The sequence below is a fragment of the Corvus moneduloides genome, chromosome 12 (assembly GCF_009650955.1).
Source record: "Corvus moneduloides isolate bCorMon1 chromosome 12, bCorMon1.pri, whole genome shotgun sequence".
Lineage (NCBI taxonomy): Eukaryota > Metazoa > Chordata > Aves > Passeriformes > Corvidae > Corvus > Corvus moneduloides.
The window spans coordinates 1,002,726-1,023,371 of record NC_045487.1 but is presented as its reverse complement, the minus strand read 5'-3'; the positions used below and the strand labels follow the sequence as shown (position 1 = coordinate 1,023,371).

At 59.2% G+C, this 20,646-nt stretch overlaps 1 protein-coding gene across 1 annotated transcript; it reads left to right on the top strand.

Moving 5' to 3' along the window:
• Positions 1-492: 492 nt before the first annotated feature.
• Positions 493-20,004, top strand: TANGO6 (transport and golgi organization 6 homolog). The gene is made up of 17 exons (XM_032121788.1): positions 493-1,200; positions 1,438-1,554; positions 2,293-2,419; positions 3,144-3,268; positions 3,719-3,881; positions 4,389-4,471; positions 5,977-6,089; positions 7,366-7,542; positions 8,957-9,083; positions 9,626-9,805; positions 12,325-12,459; positions 13,741-14,229; positions 14,425-14,482; positions 15,916-16,068; positions 17,956-18,107; positions 19,017-19,130; positions 19,668-20,004. The coding sequence occupies exons 1-17, from the start codon at positions 499-501 to the stop codon at positions 19,842-19,844; spliced, it is 3,192 nt and encodes a 1,063-aa protein (XP_031977679.1). The 5' UTR covers positions 493-498; the 3' UTR covers positions 19,845-20,004.
• Positions 20,005-20,646: the final 642 nt, after the last annotated feature.

The window sequence follows — 20,646 nt, the reverse complement described above, 5'->3', positions numbered from 1 at the left end:
CTCTGCCGGTGCTCGAAGGCTTTACCTGCTGCGCAGGTGTGGCCAAGGCCCCCTCCACAGGGCAAGCGGGCAATGAGAGTCACGGAAGGGTTTGAGCTGGAAGAGACCTTAAGCATCATCCAAATCCCCTCCTCTGCATGGACAAGGACACCTTCCACCATCCCAGGCTGCTCCAAGCCCCGTCCAACCCGGCCTTGGACAGTGCCAGGGATGGGGCAGCCACAGCTTCTCTGGGCAAGTGCCAGGACCGCATCACTCTCAAGTGAGAAGGATTCCTTCCCAGTATCCCATCGACCCCTGTCCTGTGGCAGTGAGAAGCCGTTTCCCTGTCCTGTCGCTCCATCCCTCGTCCCAAGTCCCGTCCCAGCTCTCCGGGCGGTTTCTCCTCCCTTTCCCGACCTCCCCAAGATGGCGGCAGGAAGCGCGGCCCCTCCCCTCAAGCGACCTCCCCACTATGGCGGCCGCCGGCCGCCCCGCCCCTTCCCTGACCTCCCCAAGATGGCGGCGCTCACTGACAGCAGTCCCAACATGGCGGGCGCAGCGCCGGCGGAGCCGGAGCCGGGCCGTGTGGTGGAGGCGCTGGAGCTGCTGCTGGGGCCGCCCCGTCACGGCGACAGCGCTACCAAGTCCGTCCCGGAGCCCGCCCTGTGCCCGGAGACGCTGCGTAGGAACGCGGCGGCGCTGGAGGAGCGGCTGTCGCGGGCAGCGGGCTGGGCCGCGCTGCTCGAGCTCCGGGCGGCCGTGCTGTCCCGGGCGCCCGCGCTGGCGGCCGGGGTGGCGGGCACGGAGCCGGGCTGGGCGGCGGCCTGCGGGCTGCTGGCGCTGCTGCTGTGCCTCAAGGAGCGCCTGGCCGCGCTCGCCGCCACCCCCGCAGCCCCCGCCGCCCCCGGGGCGCCGCCGCCGCCCGGCGCCGACACGCTGAGCGTGGGGCAGGAGCGGGCGGTGCGGCGGGCGCTGCGGGCCGCCGTGGGGCTGGGGCTGCTGCCGCACCTGCCGCCGGGGCTCGGGCCGGGGCTCGGGCCGGGGCCGGGGCTGGGGCCGCCGCCCGGCACCCGCGGGACCCGGCTGTTGGCCGCCGTGGCCGCGCTGGTCGAGCTGGCCCGGCTGCCGGCCCTGGGCGCTCCGCTGCTCGCCCGGCACCTCCGTCTGCTCGTCGCCGGGCTCTGCGTGCTGGGACACGGCCCCGCCACCCTCTGCCAGGTCCGTGCGACACTCGCACCTCTTGTCCCCGCTCCCCGGTGGTGGTGTGAGTACCCAGCCGAGCCCCAGCCCGCTCCCCAGGCGGTCCCGCCCGTGTCCTGCCCGCCGTTCCCCACGTGAGAGGAAGGACGGGAGGCACGGAGCCCGGCGAGGCACCGCAGGTCACCGGCGGGTCCGGTGCTTTAGTGCCCAGCCAAGCTGTTCTCTTCTCAACAGCCCTGGTGTGTTTTGTTCCAGGGTGTCTCGGAAGCGGAGCGAGCGCGGTGCCGGGAAGCCCTGAGGGACATCCTGGACCGTGTTTACCAGCCGCTGGCGGTGCAGGAGCTGCTCGTCCTGCAGGGACAGCCCAAGCAGGTACCCGGGGCCATCCCCGGCACGGGGCTATCGGGCTCCGTACCCCTGTGGTTCCCACACTCCGAGGGTGCTGCTCTCCTGGAAATGTTCTTACACCTTAAAAACCAGTCCCCGAGCGCTGGCGAGGCTGCTGGGTGTGTGTCATTCCAGCCGTGCTGTGCAGGAGCGGGGTGTGGGTGTGTCAGGGACTGTCATCGCCGCACGTGCCACCTTGGCTTGGCATCCACATCCGCCGTGCCCGGCCAAGCACAGCCTCTGCTCCTCCAGACCTCACCCTTCCACTCGGGGTATGACACAGGGCACCTGCTGCTCTCTGGGGCTGTTCCAAAGCCTCCTGGGGAGGAGGAGATGGAGAATCTCTTGAGTGTTGTTTTAGGAAAGTCCCTATTGGATAATGCCCTTAATAGAATCACAGAATCCCAGAATAGCTTGGGCTGGAAGGGAACTCAAAGTTCATCTCCTTGTCATGGGCAGGGACACCTTCCGCTATCCCAGGTTTCTCCAAGCCCCGTCCAACCTGGCCTTGGACACTTCCAGAGATGGAATAGCATGCTAAGCACTCAAGGGCTGACCTCTCTCATTAATTCCTGATTTGCTTTGTGCCGCTGGATGAAGCAGCAATTCAAAGCCTGTCTGTGTCCTGTGCTCTCTGTCAGAGCATGGGCTGTTTGCCCAGAGGTGGGTTGGCACAGGTGTGTGCAAATACGCTCCTTACCCTGCTCCTTTGCTCCCCTCCAGAGGTCTCTGAGTGCCGGGGCAGCTCCAGCCTGGCTGCGGCGGCTCTGCGGGCACCTGCTCTCTGAGAGGCTGCTGAGGCCCGGCGGGGTGCAGGCCGTGGTTCGGGGTGTCTTGGAGGGCACAGACGGTGAGTGGAGGGCTCTGGGCCCCAGGATCACAGATTCAGAGGTGTCTTGAGATGGTTCATCCCATGAGAGGCCCAGAAGAGCAGAGCCACAAGAGCTGGATGTAGGAATTGGCTTGTGCTGGTGTGAGGTGACATGGTGATGAACAGACTTTGCCCCTGGCTGTGCTGAGCTCCCAAACTGCTCTAATTTGGGATACACTTATGTTTGAGGGCCACACTGAAAGACTCTAACCCCACTTACCCTGTTTGTGCCTCAATGGAGTCACACCTCGTGTGTGTCCTGAGTGGGACCAGTCCCGGGGAATGCCCTGTCCCAGTGCCAGTGCAGTGGGAGCCATGCTGGGCACTGGGCTGTGAGAACTGTAGGGACAGTGAGACCCATCCCATCCCCTCCTCACTATGTCCTGCCAGGAAGGGAAGCTGTTGGTCTCCAAAAGCTGAATCCCACAGTTTTTAGTGCCAAAATCTCATCTGGCCAACTCCAACCATCCAAGCACAACCTCTCCCCACCTTTTGGCTCACCCACCTGGCTGTAGGAGTTATTTTCCATTATCAAAGCTCTTGCACAGCAATTTTCCCCTTTTGATCCTTAAGTTCAGGTGTCTCCTGAAAGTTTAACAAGAGCAATAAAAGCTCAAAATCTGATTTTTGGCTAGGAACACCTGGCTTCAGCCAGAGCTAGCCATGGGTTGGAGCTGACCTGGGATTTCTGCTGCTGTTGTAGGTGGTGCTGGCACTGAAGCAGCAGCTTTGGACTGGAGGAAGTGCGATGCAGTTGGGAAGATCCTGGCTGCCTGCCCACAGCAGTGCCTGTCCCTCGAGGACTACTACAGACAGGTGTGCCCCCAGGTAAGTCCTTTGTCCCCTCTGCTGGGGAGTGCGGCTTGGAGAGTGCTGGGGCTGTTGCTTTTGCTTGAGAGTGGCCTCGTTCAAGCCAGCACAACATGGACGTGTTCTTTTGGCAGTAGAACATTTCTGCTCTTGAATTTTCTATGTTTTATTGAAATGCTGGATGATGTTGTCTGATCACACGAGGTGCTTGGCACTGTGCTACACAGAACTCTCTGTGTAGCCCTTGCTTCCAGCCTTTGGCTCTGGGAGTGGTGCAAGCTCCTGGTTTGAGCCCAGAAAGGCATCCTGCCTGCGTGGGAAGGACAATGGCTCTTCCACACATGGAAGATCATGCCAGATGCCCAGCAAAGCAGCACATTGGCTGCTCCTTGGTTGCTGCGAGGAGCCAGGCTGCCCCCTCTGAGGGGGTGCTGATCCTTGTTCCTTTATCGTGGACTTTCCTTGCAGGTTCTGGACTTGCTGCACATCCAGGACAAAGTGGCAGCGCGGCAGTTCCAGCGTGTGGCCACCACCACGCTGCTCACCATGGCCAGGGAGCAGCCACAGCTGGCAGAGAGGCACCTGCTCCAGCCCCTGCTGGCACCGCTCCGCCGCTGCTCCGAGGCCACAGGTACCCGGACTGGGGAAGGGCCTGGTTTCTCTCCTCACTGGTTTTTGTCATTCCATCTGAATTTCCTCAGGCCAGCAGCCAGGCCATGGAGTGTGGGAGCCCAGCTCTCTGTGCTGACCCTGTCAGTTTGTCTGGGTACACCACATTTGCTACTACTGCAGCGTGGGAGCTGAGCAGTTTGGCTCTGCCCTGTGCTCCTTGGGAGCCTCTCCCAGTCTGACACCCTTGTTCTGGGCTTCCAGATGGAAGCCGTCAGTTCCCCACGCTGACCAGCAGCTCTCTGGGGAATCATCCATCATGGAGTTGTGGTCTGCCTTGATTTCCATGTGTCCTTGGGGGTTTACAGCATTGCAGGACAATTAGCACAGCTAATGAGGGCTGGTCTGTTCCCATGGGGAGGGAAGGGAGCTGTGGAAGTGCTTTTGGGTGCAGGGAAGGGTGGGGCAGTTCTGCTGCTGGGGGCTCTGGGCTGTTTTGGGGGCTCATGTCTCTGCCCTTTGCTTTCAGAGCTGGCACTGGAGGATTTGGCAGCAGGGGCCGTGCTGGTGCCAGAGGCAGAGCTGGGCAGCTGTGTGGAAGATGTGCTCAAGGTACCGTGTCTGCTTTGGGTGAGAAAAGGAGCTGGTTTGAGACCTGGTGAGCAGTTCAGTGTGTGTTGGGCCACACAAACCAATATGTCTCCTGCAGTCATGCTCAGTCATCTCATTTTCATCTGCAGGAGTACCCCAGCCTCCACATGGGCTGTGCCAGGGCCTCGCCACCCTCACAGGGAAGGATTCCTTCCCAGTATCCCATTTAGCCCACCCTCTGGCAGTTGGAAGTTATTGCCCCTTGTCCTGTCACTCCAGGCCCTTGTCCAAAGTCCCTCTCCAGCTCTCTTGGAGCCCCTTTAGACACTGTAAGGAGCTCTGAGGTGTCCTTGGTTCTGGAATTTGGGGGATTGGTGGCGTCCATCCTTGTGCTTCCTGTGAAGGATGAGGGCTTTTTGTGGAGGTCTCTCCTGTGACACCTCCCCTCATAACTCCATTTCCTACCATTCCCTCCAGTATCCCCCGTGCCACGCTGCGGGCTCCAGCAGCTTCCTGCTGCACGTTCCAACCCAGAAGGACATCTCCAGTCCAGGAACTCAAATTTCAGAAGCTGGTGATTTGCTTCCTGGCATGCCCTGAGGCAGGCTAAGCTCTTAAATCCTGGGATTGTTGTCTATTTTCCCTGTAATGATCTGTTGTAACTGGCTGGCAGGCAGAGACTGGTCTGGAGGGCTGCTCCCTCCCAGAGCAGTGCTGGGGGGGTTGGGGTGGGTCCCTCCTTAATGGCAGAGCACTGGGGGCCTGACAGCAGGCAGATTAGTGAGGGGACCCCAGGTTTGGGGGTGTTTCTTGCCTAGCAAGTGTCATTTGATGCTTTGTGAGAAACCATCCTTGGGGCTTCATTGGGAGGCTTTGTGTACACAAGGATCTGGGGAGGAGGAATGGCTCCGTGGGGATTAGCACAGGGAAACAGGTCTGTGTGCATCAATGGGGCAGGGCAGGGCCCTATGGGGGCGTCTCTCAGCCTCTTGGGAGGGTGCTGGTTGAGGTGGAGAAGAGGAGCAAGGCTCTGCAATCACCCCCAAGCCCCTATAACCCCCCCCCAGAGCCTCTACAACATCCCCAGAGCTCCTGCAGTCCCCCCAGACCCTGTGCAGCCCAGTGCCTCAGCTCAGCACCCACCAGCCCAGCTGCCCTGCTAGTGACTGTGTTTGAGATTTGCTGTAATTCAATGAAGATTTGCTCATTCCAGAGGGCCTGTTGCATCCCTGGGTAAGGCAGGACCTTACCCCTAAGCTGCAGACTTCCCAAATAGCTGGCTGCAACCTTCCTGTAGCTTGGAGCCCTGCTGTGGTTAAGGAAATTCTTGGAGAAAGATGGTGCTGAAGGCAGGTTTTAATAAGGAATATGGCGTAATCAGGGCAGACAGCCTCCAGACTGAAGGAAGAGGCTGAGAACCCTCCACCATCCTCCCTGATAGGTGCCCTGTGCGCAGACGTGTTCCTGAACTCCCCTCAGCCCCACGCAGGTGTTTGACTCCCCTCCCTGTGCCCTTCTCTCCGTAGGTGTATGTGGTTGGGAATGACAGCTCGAGCCTGCTCCTGGGATCCTTGCAGTCAGTCCTGGGAGTGGTTTTCTCCCTCTATTCCTTCGCCAAGCAGAATGTGTCATACTTACGGTAAGGGAGGATTTGTACTCGGCTTCTGCTGGGGTTTCATCTGCTGAGCTCTGCCCGCCTCCCACAGCCACGCTCAGGGCACAGGCAGGAGCAGAGATCCATGTTCTCATCCCAAAGCACTCTCGTTCCAAGCAGGCAGTAACCACAGGCAGGGCTCACTGGCAGCCCTGTGCCTGAGGAAGCCATTCTCATGTTAGTTTTTGTGTTCCCTGAAGCCAGAATGTTCCTTGTAGGAGTGAGCATGCCCTCGGGAGCACAGAGTGGCTCTGCCTAGAGCAGGGATTGTGATTGTCCATGGATGGATGTAGCAATGCTGGAAACTGGCTGGAGGGCTCTACAAATAGCATAAAAACTGGGAAAACAGTTCAAGCCCTGCCTCTTGGAAGTACAGGATCATTCTCCAATCTGGGATCACTCTCCTCTGGTACAATCAGGACCTGCCTCCTGGCAGCTGATACCCATACCATGCCCAGCTCCCCATGACTGCTGTACAGTGGGAAGCACCACATGTGCCAGCTGTGGCAGGGACAGGGGTGGCCAGGTGCTGGCTGTCCTCTCTCCTTGCTCCCGCCAGGCTTTCCCTGGTAAAACCATTCCTGGTGGGGTTACTCTGTGCTCTAGTGATCCTGGCATGTGGAGGCTTTCCCTAAAAGGTGTGTGTAGACACGGCCTCTGCTGTTACTAAAGGCATCGTTAATCACTTCTAAGAACAGCGAGTGCTGTGACAAGTTGGTGGAACGCGCCAAGTTCATGCCGAGTCACTGCTTCCTTTGCTAAGGAATTTGGCAGGGATGACTGAACCGGCAGCTGCCTGGAAGTGTTCGGGTTTCCAGACCCCTGGCACGGCACAGCACAGCGCAGCTGCTTCACCTCATTAACCTGCTTCTTCCCTTGGCAGGGCTCCCTCCCCATGCCACCTCAGTGCTCCCATCTCCTTCCTCCTCTCCCTTGGCACTGCCACCAGCCCTTGTCACCTCGGTGTGAGGCACAGGCAGGGCGTGCCAGGGGTGTTCACAGTGCTCCTTTCTCTGCCAGCCTGAAGTGTGGAGGGACCCAAATCCTTCCATCTGGGAATGCCAGAAGGGCAGGATGTGCTGCTGATCCCCTTAGAAACAGGCACAAATGCTTTCAGCTGCCAGAGCAGGAGCTGGAGCATCCCAAGGAGAGCCCATGGCTGCTCCGGAGTGCTCCAGTCATGTCCCTCATCCCAAACCACATCACAGGGAAGGTGCAGTGGGCAGAGCAATGTCACCACCGGCTCCTTTCTCCTTGGCAGCTCCCCGTGCCAGGACATCCTGCTGTGGTTCCTGGAGAAGGCAGAGTGGGAGCAGTCCCTGGCTGTGCTGGAAGGCCTGGCCGGGCTGAGCAGCCACGTGCCCACCCTTCACCCGCGGTGCCAGCTCCGTGTGGGCAGCGAGGGCGGTGCTACCATTGTGATGGAGGAAACCATCAGGTGAGTGCTGTGGGACAGTCCCCTGGGTCACTCAGCACCCAGGGCTTTCCAAGGAAGCCTGCCAGAGAGAGCCTGGGCAAGCAGGGGGCTGCCAGTGCCATCCCACCAGGGTCTCATCCCCTCGAGCTCAGGCAGGTGACGCTTCCACACAACCCACAGAGCCCCCAGGTTCCCTGGACATGGCACAGAGCTCTGACTTTCAGCCCCAGAAAGCATCACTCTCCACCTGAGCGTTGGTGTGCACTCCCTGCCTGCTTTCCCTGTCTGCTAAGCCCTGCCTGTGCAGTGTCTGGGAATGAGATGGGCATTTCCAATCTCAACACCCTCCAAATTCAACTTCCAACCTCCAGCCCAAGCCTGTCTGGTAACACCGTGAGCGGAGTCCCTCGGGCACAGGTGGCACAGTCACAGCACAGACTGTGGCAGTGCCAGCGCCGCGGAGCAGCCACGGAGCTCCTCTGGCGCGGGCAGATGGTCTCGAAGTAGAGGCAGAGCTGGCCATGCTGGGAATTAACTGCAGCCTTTAGTCTCCAGCCACGCAGCCCGGGACATCCGGCAGCAGGAGCTTGGGTTTAAAGAGAGGGGCTGTGAGCTGGCAGGAGGGCTCAGGGCAGCACTGTGGGGCAGGCAGAGGCACAGCTGTGCCCAGAGGTGTGCTGGGAGCACTTGCAGCAAAATCCCCACAAATACGTTTGTTTGGCTTCTTTTCAAGCTATTCATGACCTGAGTTAGAATTACAGGCTGGTTTGGGTTGGAAAGGACCTTAAAGCTCATCTTGTTCCAGCTGCTCCCATGGGCAGGGACACCTTCCACTATCCCAGGTTGCTCCAAGCCCCATCCAACCTGGCCTTGGACGCTTCTAAGGATGGCACAGCCACAGCCGCTCTGGGCACCCTGTGCCAGGGCCTCCCCACCCTCACAGGGGAGAATTCTTTCCCAATATCCCATCTAACCCTTCCCTCTGGCAGTGGGAAGCCGTTCCCCCCTGTCACTCCAGGCCCTTTTTATTAACTCTCTTTAGGTACTGGAAGGCCACAATTAGAAGCAGCTCTGCCTTGCTTAAACTGGGAATACTTTAAACTTGTTCCATAATGGCCCTGGCTCTGCCCATGCCCCTGCTGCCACGGCTCTGACCACTGCCTAACTTAGCCAGTACTAAAACTGTTGTTTATGGGATGGCTGGATGAAATGTATGTTTTGGGCTCATGGTTTCTGTTAATGAGTGCAGGTTAGTTAATAAACAGAGCCCAGATTACCTGGGCAACGTTTGGCTCAGCTGCCTCCAGGCTCTGCTGGGAAGTGCTGGGAAGAAAGGGTTCCAGGGAAATGCAGACTGGGATTTCACCATGCCCTGGAGTCTGGGGATCAGGGAGTTCTGGGTGTGTTTGTGTTGGTGACACAGTGACTGTTCCAGTGATGAAGATGAGGCCCTGTATCAGAAGATCTCCTGGGAGCAGTGCCATGTGGAAAGCTTGGTGGAACTCCTGTCCCACTGCCAGAAGAGTGGTCTGGCTGGAGACTTCTTCATCCACTGCCTGAAGGTGAGGGCAGCCAGTTCCTGGTTGGGGCATACCTGCAGGAAGGGGTTCCCTGGACAAGCAGAAGGCAAAAGAAGGATCAACCCCCTGCGTGTCCCGCGGTACAGCACATGCTGGAGCAGCCCTGTGCTGGGTGGGAAGCCAAGGAGGGGGAGCAGCCCTGTCCCTGAAGGGGTTAACCCTCATCCTCATCCCCGCCCCAGCCGGTTTTAACAACAGGAACGTCTGAAGTGTGTTGGAGGCTGGGAATAATCCCTGTTGCTTCCTTGGCTGTAGAAGAGGGGCCCCGTACCTGCTTCCTTTGATCCCACTTGGAGCCCCCCATAGATCCCTCTAGGCCTGGGCTGGACTGGGATTTTGTGCCCCCAGCCCACAGTCACAGGAGGAGATGGGTATGGGACACCCAGGGGCTGTGGGCAGCTCTCAGAGACCTTCATCTACGGACTGGAAGGTGGTGGTGGTGTGAGGAGTCACCTGGCATTCCTGGCACTGGTTCCCCATGTTTAACCGCTGCCTCTCCATGCCCTGTGCTCCCTTCCCGGCAGGAGCTGACTCAGGTGGCTGCAGAGGATGAGGCGGCTCCAAACCCGGCTGTGGAGCCTGGAGGGAGTTTGCTGGAGCTGGAGCAGTACCAGGCCAGGCAGGGGAGGAAGCTGCTGGTCCTGCAGCTCGTGGCCGCGCTGTGCGAGGGCATCTCCGACACCGTGTTCACTGACATTGTGCAGGTTGGTCGTGGCAAAGCCCAGGGGGATTGGCTGAACACTTACAGGAGGAGAGGCTGAAGGAGTTGGGATTGCTCAGCCTGGGGAAGAGAAGGGTCCAGAGTGACCTTAGAGAAACTTCCAGTGCCTAAAGGAGCTCCAAGAGAACTGGAGAGGGACTTTGTACAAGGGTCTGGAGTGCTAGGATAAGGGGGAATGGCTTCCCAGTGCCAGAGGGCAGGGTTAGATGGGATATGGTGAAGAAATTCCTACCTGTCACAGTGGTGAGGCCTGGCACAGGGTGCCCAGAGAAGCTGTGGCTGTGCCATCCCTGGAAGTGTCCAAGGCCAGGTTGGATGGGAGCAACCTGGTTGGCAAACTGTGCTCCTACATTCGTGAATGGGCGGTGCCAAATTTATTAAATATGGTAATTTCAAAGGCCATTTGACCCTCGTCCCAAAAAGGTTTGTTAAAATCTTTCCCCTCCCTGGATGTGCCGGTCAGGAAGGCATCTGGACACCAAGGGCAGCATGCCATTCCCGTATGGATCCCCTGCAGATCCTTTGCAGATCCGATGTCTTTTAACTTCCTCATCCTGTTTTTTATTGCTGTTTTTCCCCCAGTGCCCCAGCTATGCCAGCTCTCAATGCCGCCGTGGGCAGGGGCGGTCACGGCTCAGGCAGGTTTCCTCACGTTTCCTTTGGGACAAAGGAGCCTTTGTGTGCTCAGCAGCAGAGGGGACACAGCCAGCGGCGCTTTGTCCCCACCTGCCTCCCCATCACACCCACCCACCAGGGCCGGAGAGTCAGGGTGGGAAATGGGGAAGGGTTTTGCCAGTTTTCAGGGTCCAGCCAGGAGTCTGGGATTAAAATCCACCACCAAAGAAATCCAGACAAAAAATCCATTATCCTCCTGCCTGGGGTTGTGTTTCAGGGAGGCCCTGGGCTGGGACAGGGACAGGCTTTGAGCAGGTTCTGCAGTGTGGGGTTCCCTGGGGCATTTGGGGGGGCCCTAATGGGGTGGGAGCAAGTGGGATCCGTCCTTCCAAAGCTGGAGCCCAGGAACAGCAGCCACTGTGGCCCCCCCCAACTGCACATTTGTTTTATTTACATATTCTCCTCCATAACCAAGGTCAGCTTGATTTCCTCACTGCACCAAGGATTCTCTCCTCCTGCCTGAGACACAACTGTGCCCCAGTGTGTTTTATTTTACAATTTTTTTCCCTCCCACTTTAAAATGTTTTTTTTTCCAGATTATTTTTTTAAGTTTTAATTTTTCTCAGTTGCCATCTACTATTATTTATTCACGATTTTCCTTTTTTTTCTTACATTAAATATAACTTCAGTCCTTCCAGCTTGCGTGTCACTGTGTTGTGAAAGCAAATATTCCGATTTTTTTTACTTACTTGCTGTTTGATGGAATTTCTTCTCTGGAATAATTATCCCAGCAGGTACCTGAGCCTTTTATGCAGCCTTTTCCAAAGGCTTTTTCCACAGCCTCCCTCCTTGCTTAAGGGATGTGCTTAAGGAAGCTGGCAGCTGAGGAGGAAATGCTGCCTGCACCCAGTGCCCTGGGGGTGGAAGTTTGGGATTTGGTGCAGTAGGGCCTTGTTGCCCTCGTACTTTGTTTTCTGAAGTAGGAACACAGTAGTTCCTCTTTTTTTGCAACACACCTATTAGGTAGGAATGACCCTGATCCAAACCCTTCCCAGGCTTGTCTGGGAGAAGATAAGGCATGGAGAACATCAACTCCCTCATTTCAAGATATGTTAGGAAGGCAGGAAGCCTGTGGGATCAAAAGTGTTGGTGCCAAGTGTGGAGAAGGCCAGCGCCAACCAGGCAGGATTGTTACAGGCTTGTGGAATAAAAATATTGTGGGAAAAATCACAGAGTAAGTGAAAACATGGGAAACAGCCCGGATGGAGTGTCAGTTGTGCGGGATAAGGGGGAGGCTGGTATGGAGAATTGTGGACAGGGGCTGGAGCTCCTTGGCTCTGGAATTCCCAAGCCTTTTCCTAGGGCAATTCCATACAGACCTTTGTTGCCACCACCTTGAGCTTCCCTTTGGGACTATCCCAGTTGCCTTCCCAGCTTCCATCCCATGGTGGAGCCAGGCAGGAGGCAGAGATGGAGCTGGGATCCCTCTGTTCCTGCAGCCCCACGGGGTCTTCTGCTGCTGAGAGACCCCACCAGTTTAACCATGACCTTGTCCCAGTTGTGGATGTGACTTGGCTGAGCCCACACTGGGATCAGGGTAGTGGCAACAAGAGGAAAATGGGAAGACTTTCACAGAATTACAGAATCACAGAATATTCTGAATTAGAAGGGACCCATGGGGATCATCGAGTCCAACCCCTGGCCCTGCACAGCACAGCCCAACAATCCCCCCCCCGTGCATCCCTGAGAGCATTGTCCGAACGCTCCCTGAGCTTGTGTGGGATTGTGCTGGAGAGCTGCGTGGGCTGGGGACACTCAGCTGGGCGCAGAGGCTGCAGAGGAGGTGGCCCGGGGTGTCCCTGCTGCTGACGGCCGTTCCCTTGGCAGGTGCAGGAGTTCGTGGCGGCCGTGCTGCACCGGGCCTGTGCCCACCCTGCGCAGGGCCCCGGCGCAGCGGCCGAGGCGCAGACCCTCGCCATGGCCATGGGGCTCGTGGCCGCCCTGCTCGGCGGGGCCATCCAGGTGAGGGGGGAAGCCAGGGGTTCGGTGGGTGTGGGGCGGGGGGCCGGGCAGTGCCATGCCCAGTCGAGGGTGCTGCAGCGCAGCTGGGTGCCCTGGCTCGGGGTCCCTGCTCGGTCACAAGCTGTAAGTAGTTATCTAGAGAGTTATATATAAATGTTTTCCTTGGGGTGGTGCTGGGGTGTTGACCAAGGATTCAATCTGAGCAGGGCACCCCGAAGAGCCCAATTAACTAATTTATAATCTCTTCCAAAAAGGCACTGACAGAGGAGCACAGTCACGTACAGCATCTTTAAATGCCAGCACTGCACCCTCTGCATCCCCACATGGTCACAGGCTCTGGAGCATTGTGAACTTCCCATGTGGGCTGTACCCTTGAAAATCCTCTTACATTTTTATATTTACATTTTATACATATTTATATTGTTATTTATATCTCTCGCTTACCTTGTAATACCTATAGAGATATGAGCTCTGTGTCACTCGGGTGTCAGTGGGACTGCCATGGCGAGCAATGGCACATCCATTAATGCGCTGCCATCACTGAGCTGCTGGGGTTGCTTCATCCCTGGATTTGCCCTAAGGAAAATCCAGCTGTTAATGGAAAAAGATCATTTATTGTTTCTTATTGCTAAATTTCTAACACTGGGAAAAGAACTGTAGTTGAAGAGAAGTTAAAGCCAGAGCCTTGCGGCTGCAATGGGCCCCTCCCAGGCGAGCTCCTGCTCCCACTTCTGCGTTAATGGGAGTGACATAATTTGGAAAATGGAATGTGAAAGGTTTTGGAAGCAGCTGCAGAACTGTTTGGGTTTTAGCAGGCGAGGGGTTTTACACAATCATCCAAAATCTCTGCTAAAACACCCTTTTTCAGGCCTCACATCCCAAATTTTAGTAGTTAAATCCAGGTTACGGCAGGAGCTCCTTGAGCTCAGGACAGGTTGTGGCTGCCGTGCCAGGAGCGTCCTTCCAGGCAGGACTGGTGGCAAGTCTGGCACAGTGCTGGTGGGAGGGATGTCCCTGGCCTGGCCCCCATGCACGGACACTGCTGTTTTTCAGGTTCATGCCCTTCCCACCTTCTCCTGTCCTGCCAGAGCTGCCAGGGCTGGGATTGGCGCTGGGATGAGAGGAGCTCGTGGTGCCCAGAGCCCGGCTCATGGGCTGGGGATAGGGCTACACATGGGCTCTGGGGCTCCTCACCCCCATGCCCGCCCACCCTCCTGGGAGCATGCCAGGGAGTGAACCCTCGTTAACATTGGTGCCAGCACTGCTCTTCTCCCTCCGCAGCTCCAATCCAGCGATTTTGTGGTGCTGAAGCGCCTGGTGCCGTTGCTGGAGGAGCTGTCCCGCACCTACCCCGAGCCCCTCACCCAGGAGCTGGCCTCGGACCTGCGCATCGCCATCTGCACCCACGGCGCCTGTTCCCCCAGCGCGGTGGGCGCCGCTGCCGATGACGTGCTGGGCAGGAAGCCTGGCACGGGAGCACCGAGCCCTGCTGCCGTTCCCAGCAGAGCCCCCAGCCCCCCATCGCCACGGCACGGACACGGCAGCCCCTCGGCTCCCAGGGAGAGGAGCGGAGAGCAGAGCACACGCCATGAGCCCAGTGCCTCTCCAGCCCCATGTGCCGACAGCCCGGCCCCGGCTGGGCTCCAGGAGCTGCTGGTGTCAGCCTATGACCCCCAGCCCCCCAGCCGGGCAGCTGCCCTGCGCCATCTCGCCAGCCTGGTCACCCAGCGGGATCCCGAGGCACTTCGGCTTCAGGAGAAGCTGCTGCAGGTACCAGGCTTCTGCTGTGGTCCTTGTCCCTTGCCTTGGTCCCTATCTCCTGCTGTGTCCTCCATCCCATGCCCCGTCCCAGCAGAGCTGGCACTGAATGTGCCATCAGGTTGGAGATGGTCGTAATTATCAGAGCCCTCTGGCCTTGCTGGCTCAGCCCAGGGTCACTGCTGATGGCACTTCCCTTCCTTCCAGGTGTTCCTGGAGAACGTGCAGCACGAGGACGCCTTCGTTTACCTCTCAGCCATCCAAGGTGAGCCATGCCTGTCGGGATGAGTGCCAGCACTTTGTCAGGGAAGGTTTTGTTCTGGGGGGGCTCTGGGAAGTGGGAGTGGAGAGCAGCAGAGCCATGGCCAGGCCGAGTGCTTGGCATCTCCTGCCCTCCCAGACTGTGGCTTTGTGCTGTTCCATCAAGCCTGGGGCCACACGTGGGCTCCATGCCAAGTTCCTGAAGCTGGAAACTTCATCCCCCAGTTATTCTTACTCCCTGGAGCTGGTCACCATCCCTGTGCCAGGTCTTTGTCACCAGCTGGGGCTGCAGTTCTGGCCTGGCACCCACTGAGGGGTCTGTTCAGCTGAGGCTGGCAGAGGAGCAGGACCAGGGGGACCCGCTGGTGCTCCCTCAGGGCTCTGCCGTGGTGGCAGTTCCTGAGTACTCACACTGCTTCCCAGGAAACCCTCAGGTCAGTGCTTGCTCCGGCACGCTCGGCACAGCCCCACAGCACTAGGCTGCCTCTGGGATCTGCAGGCAGGTGCTTCTGCCCTGGGGTGATGGGCATGTCCTGTGTGACAACAGACGGTCACGGTCCCCTGGGTTCCGTGCAAGGGAGGTGCCATTCCCTTGGCCCACAGCAATGCTGGCACCGCTGCCGTTGGGTTGGTAACCTTTGGCAACAGCTGGGAAAGGAGTTTATGCTGTGCTTCCCACTGCCTGTACGGTCTTGAGAGGGACGGGTCTGTCCTTGCCCGCGGCTGGAGCACAAAGGCTGGAACCATCCTGGTGATTAACGCGCCGCTGCAGCTGCCGCACGTTTGGCAGCGCGGCCGCGGCGGTGATTAACCCTGACGCGGTTCCTCGCAGCGCTGACTCACCCATGGCAGCAGCACCTGTGCCATGCCGAGCTGTGCCGAGCCGTGCCGTGCCAAGCATGGGGCTGGGGGCCGCGTCAGACGGGTCCCCATAGTCCCACTTGCTCCCTGCCAGTGGTTGTGGCACTGCTGGGTTTCATGGAGCTGGACTCCACTGATGTATTCCTGCTGTACTGGACGCCATACCTGGAATCCTGGGGTCAGTTTTGGGCCCCTCACGACAAGACAGATGTTGAGGGGCTGGGGTGTGTTCAGGGAAGGGCAATGGAGCTGGAGAAGGGTCTGATCCCTGTGTCTGGGATCTGATTTCTCATCAGCCCCTGGAAGATGCAGCGGGCATGAGAGCATGCACACTGGCTCCTGCTCCCAGTCTGGGCCAGGCAAATCCAGCAGGGACAGAGACATGCTGACACCATGTGCCAATGGCCAGGAACTGGGAGCAGTGACCCCACTCTGTGCCCAAGCATTGGCTGCAGTGCCCAGCTGCCCCCAGTGCACCAAGTCCACACTGTGTCAAAGGGCATCACCCAGCAGCAGTGAGCAGACACCAGCTGCCAACTGCTAAATTACTGATTTTCCAGCTTTTCTCTGCTCCAGGCATTGCCATGCTCTCCAGTGAGTACCCAGAGCGGATTCTGCCTGTCCTGCTGGCACAGTACGAGTGCCCGGCACAGGGCACGGAGGACGCCGCGGCCGCTGTCACCAGGATGAAGCTGGGCGAGGTGCTGATGCGTGTCACCCGGGCGCTGGGTGAGTCCATGGCCGTGGGCATGGCACTGCCCGCTGCTAGCAGCCACAGCACCGCTCAGCCCCTTTCCCTGTGGGAAAGCCCACAGGGGACTTTTGTTGTCAGAAGGTGGGAAGGATCCGGAAGCCAAAGGGAAGCTGGCCGAGGTTTGCCAGCAGCAGGAGCAGGATGCCGGGTCCTGCCAGCAGCCCACCATCCCCTCGGTCGGCAGCACCAGGCTTGGAGACTGCCGGGAAGCGCCCGGACACGCAGGGCTGAGGGGTAGAAACTGGATGAGGCCTTTCCGGCATCTGCTGTTGGGACATGTCCTAAAGTGCCTTGTCTGACTCTGTGGAGGAGGCCTGGCCAGCGGGAGTGCTCAGTGGGAGCTCTCCATGGCCAGGGAGGTGGCAGCCGGTGTCTGTGGTGCTGGGGCAGCCGGGCAGGGGTCCCTGGTCACTGGGTGGGCGCTGTGTGTCTTGGCTGGGAATGCCCCTGAAAAGCCCAGACCCCCTGAGCCCCAGGACTGTGACTCTCCTGTGTCCTGTGCCACATTCCCTGGCACCAGTGGCATCCCTGGGCTCTGCCAGCTGTGGCATCCCACCAGTGCCAAGCTGCGCCACCATCCATCCTCACTGCTGGCATGGGGAGAGGGCATCCCACTGTCTCAGCTCAGAGCCCCTCAGTCCCAGACCTCCCCGGGCGATGTCCGAGTGTCTGACCCAGTGCAGGGTTTCCCTTGGCAGCTGCCCTGGGGGTGGTGGCACGCTCTCCCCCGTGCTCTCCCCGCTCGCCGTGGTGCTGCTGCCGCGGGCAGCCGCTCCGGCGCGTCCCGGCTCGCCGGCGTATTTATAGAACAAATTGCACCAAGTTGTTTCTGTTGCAAAGCTTCAGTGTCTGAGAGCGAGGATTTACCCAGCGCTTCAGGATCACTCCACAGCTCTCTGTGATTCTGAGCTCTCCTGCTCTGCCGAGGGACTGCCATGCTTCCCTCCTGCCCTGTCCCCATCCCCATCCCTGTTTTCTGTCTCACTGGGGCAGCTTTCCCTTTCTAGGAGGGGAAAGGAAGTGTAGCCATCTGGCACAGAGGCTGGTGCACTGTTGGCTTTGGAGGGGATGCATCCCGCTCGGATCACCCTGCACTGCTCACACTGCTGTAATTCCAAGTCCTGGGATGCAGGCACAGAGCATGATACGTTCCCAGCAAGTCCTTGGCATCAGAGTGCTGCCCTGTGCTCCCCCACCCTGTGCCAGTCCCCAGCCCTGAGCCCCCACGTGCAGGGTGTTGGGGACCTTCCGTTGCCCACAAGGATCATTCCTGTCTCCACACCCTGGGGCATCCCATCCCACTGCCTCCATCTGCTGCAGGGCACCGTTGTCTGAGGAGCTTCTGGAGCTTGAGAGAGCTGGAAAAACAGAACTCACAGGCCAGCTGGCCTTCTGGAGCTTTCTTTCCACCCCTTGAGGCCCTGCCCAGTAGGAGGTGTGCCTGTGCCGTGGGGCACAGAGCTGCTCAGCTCCTGTGGGATGACCACACTCCTGGGATGGTTGTGGATGCTCAGCATGGGCCTGAGCTCTCATTAGCAGCTCAAGCATCCACAGCACTTCTGTGTGCTAATTGGGGCAGGGGATTGGGTCTGGGTGATGTGGGAATTTGGGATTCACACTTGGTGTGGTTGCAGGACCATGGGTGACCCCATGGGAGGACTGGGATGTGCCAAAGGGCCCCAAGGTCTGTGCCGTGGGGTGTGTTCCAAGGGACACAAGCCACGCTGCAGATGTTGCATCCAGCTGTTCAGTGGTGTTGCAGGGCAGATGCCCAATGCATCTGTTCCCAAAGGAGCCAGGGCTTTGGCAGGAAGGATGGGCCTTTCCCTGCTGGTGACACACAGCTCTGCTCTCTCTTGCAGGGGACATGGTGTTCCAGCACCGGGAGCCGCTGATCCGGGCCTTCCTGCGGGGTGCCCAGGATCCCGACAGTGCCCTGCGGGCCAGCAGCCTCTCCAACCTGGGCGAGCTCTGCCAGCACCTCGGCTTCCAGCTGGGATCCATCATCCAGGAGGTACCAGCTCCATCCTTCCCCTGAGCCTGCCTGGGGAGCATGGGGCCTCTCGTTAAGGAGCACATTTGTTAGCACATGGTTGGGCTGCTGAGGACATGGAAATTGGACATTTCCATATGGAAACGGGACATTTCCATAAAGGACATGAGTGGTAATTGCTGATATTGTGGACTATAAAAGTCATGGGGCCTGAAGCAAACACTAAGGAGATTCTAGCCCTGATTTTTATGTGCCTGCTCCACCCATGGCAGTCACTGCCAGAGGAGACCTGGGGGCACAAGTAGTGCCTGCCAGAGACACCTCCCGCTTAATGACACCTCGCTACCCTCCCGTTATCGTAATTACCATTATCAGTATCATCAGTATCACGGAGCTGGCCCTCACCCGCCCTGGCTGCAGGCTGTGGGTGAGACAGGGCTGCCGAGCTGCTGGAGCTCAGATCCCAGTGCGGTGAGCCCAACAGCCCTGGAGCCGATGGGTCTGTGCCTCACGGGTGCCAGAGCTTCACTCCCCGGTGCTCCTGGAGTGAGACATCATGGATTTGGCACTCGGGCTGCTCCCCTCAGTTCCCGCTCAGCACCGGTGGATCCCAGCAGTTGATGTGATGCCAGTGAGCCACACGCTGCTATTTCGGGAAGGTGCGAGCTCTGCTAATTCTCCCGGCTGTCACTGCCGGGATTTAATTAGATTCCTTTGGCTCTGCCTGATTTTTATACAGACTGTTACACAGCTTCCTGAGGCATCCATGTGCCACCCGGCCCTGGCTGAAACTGCTCGGAGCCCGCGCCCCGCAGGACATGGGGGTCCCATCCTCATTCTTGGGACATCGCCATCACCTCAGTGGCTGCTCCGATGGGATCCTGTGCATCTCTCAGTCCTTGCTGATGCCCCCTTGCCCTGTCCCCACAGGTCACCTGCTGTGTGACGTCCATAGCCCGGACAGACCCCGAGGCTGAGGTGCGAAGAGCTGCTGTGCACGTGGTGGTGCTGCTGCTGCGGGGGCTGAGTGAGAAGGTCACTGAGGTGGGTCACCCCCTGCTTGTCCCTGGGGCAGGCACAGCCCCCCAAGGGACTGAGACGCCCAGTTTGGGCATCCCCACTAAAGGGTTCCCTCAATGGATCCTGGGGAAGGGAGGCTTTGTCGGGGTGTCCCTCTGAGCTGCTGGGCTGTGCCGGGGGCAGTGCCGTGCCATGCCGGGGGCAGTGCCAGCTCTTGGGAACCGTGGGAGTTGTTCATCGCTGATTTGACTTGGAAATGCCCAGTTTTTCCACCACCGTGGCCTCCCTCCGCAGTTCCCAGTAACAGCATGTTGGGACTTAGCTCCCATGGAGGAAACAGCCCCATTCCCCACGGGAATCCCCACAGCCGAGATCCCGGCATGCCCAGGTGCCCCTGTGCTGAAGGAGCACCACAATGTGCTGCTGGCGTGTGGGGAAACTGAGTCACGGGGGGCTGAGGCGTCGGGGAGGGGGCAGCCCCACGCCTGCCAGGACTCGCCGAGGGGGCGGTGCGGGCGAGGCGCCGGCGGGCGCTGAGCTGCCCCTGCCCGCCGTGCCCAGGTGCTGCGGGACGTGCTGCGGGACCTGTACCGCCTGCTGAAGCACGTGGCGACGGCCGAGCGCGACGGCGCGACGGTGCTGCACGCGCAGCTGGCACTGGAGGAGCTGGACACCGCCATGAGGAGGGTCCTGTTCCCTCCGCAGACGCTGGAGAAGAAGATCGTGGTGCTGCCGTAGTGGGTCTGAGCCCGTGGAAATGAACTGTTCCTGCTCCGGGTTTGGGGCCAGTGGCTCCCCAGGGAAGGGCTTGCTGTGCCCTCCGGGATGCCGCTGGCGGTGTCGGACAGGGAGGGAACCTCGCTGGGACGGGGTGTGGGATTAAACAGAGACGTGTTCAGCCCTGTGTCTGTGATGTCTGTGGGGCCACGCAAAGCTCATGGGCACCATCCTGGCCATGTCCCAGCCCCTGTGTCCTGTGGAAGGGTGGGCATCATCCCCAGGGTGAGCCCTGGGTTGGGCAAGCAGCCAGCAGGGCCAGTGCCTCAGGCTCCCTTTGGCTAACCAGCACCAATGTGTGGCTGTCCCCGAGGGGAGTCAGGAGGGAGGGGGCCTCTGCTGTCTGCACCCCCAGCGTGGAATTCCATGGCCCCTCCTTGGCCCTGTACTCACACCACGAGGATGCTGAAGGCTCTAGGGGCTCCCTCACCACAGGGTCTGAGAATGGGCCCCTCTGCTGTGGCACCAAGAGCCCCCTCCATGCTGAGAAGGGGCTAAGGGCACCTGGCTGGGACCACCACTCACCATCATGTGCTCAGGGATACCCCAACATCAGAGTCACCTCTTCCCTCCAGGCAGGGCAGTCCCCATGAGTGCTGCAGCACCATGGGCCCCATTCCTGCACCAGGAGCTGCTCCACACCTGCAGTGTGGGGGGAGCAGAGTCCTCAGGGAGCCAGCTTGGTGGCCCCCTCGCTCCCCTGGCACCAGGCAGCCCAGCACCACCGTGCACAGCCCCAGGGGCCCAATTCCCAGCTGCCGTG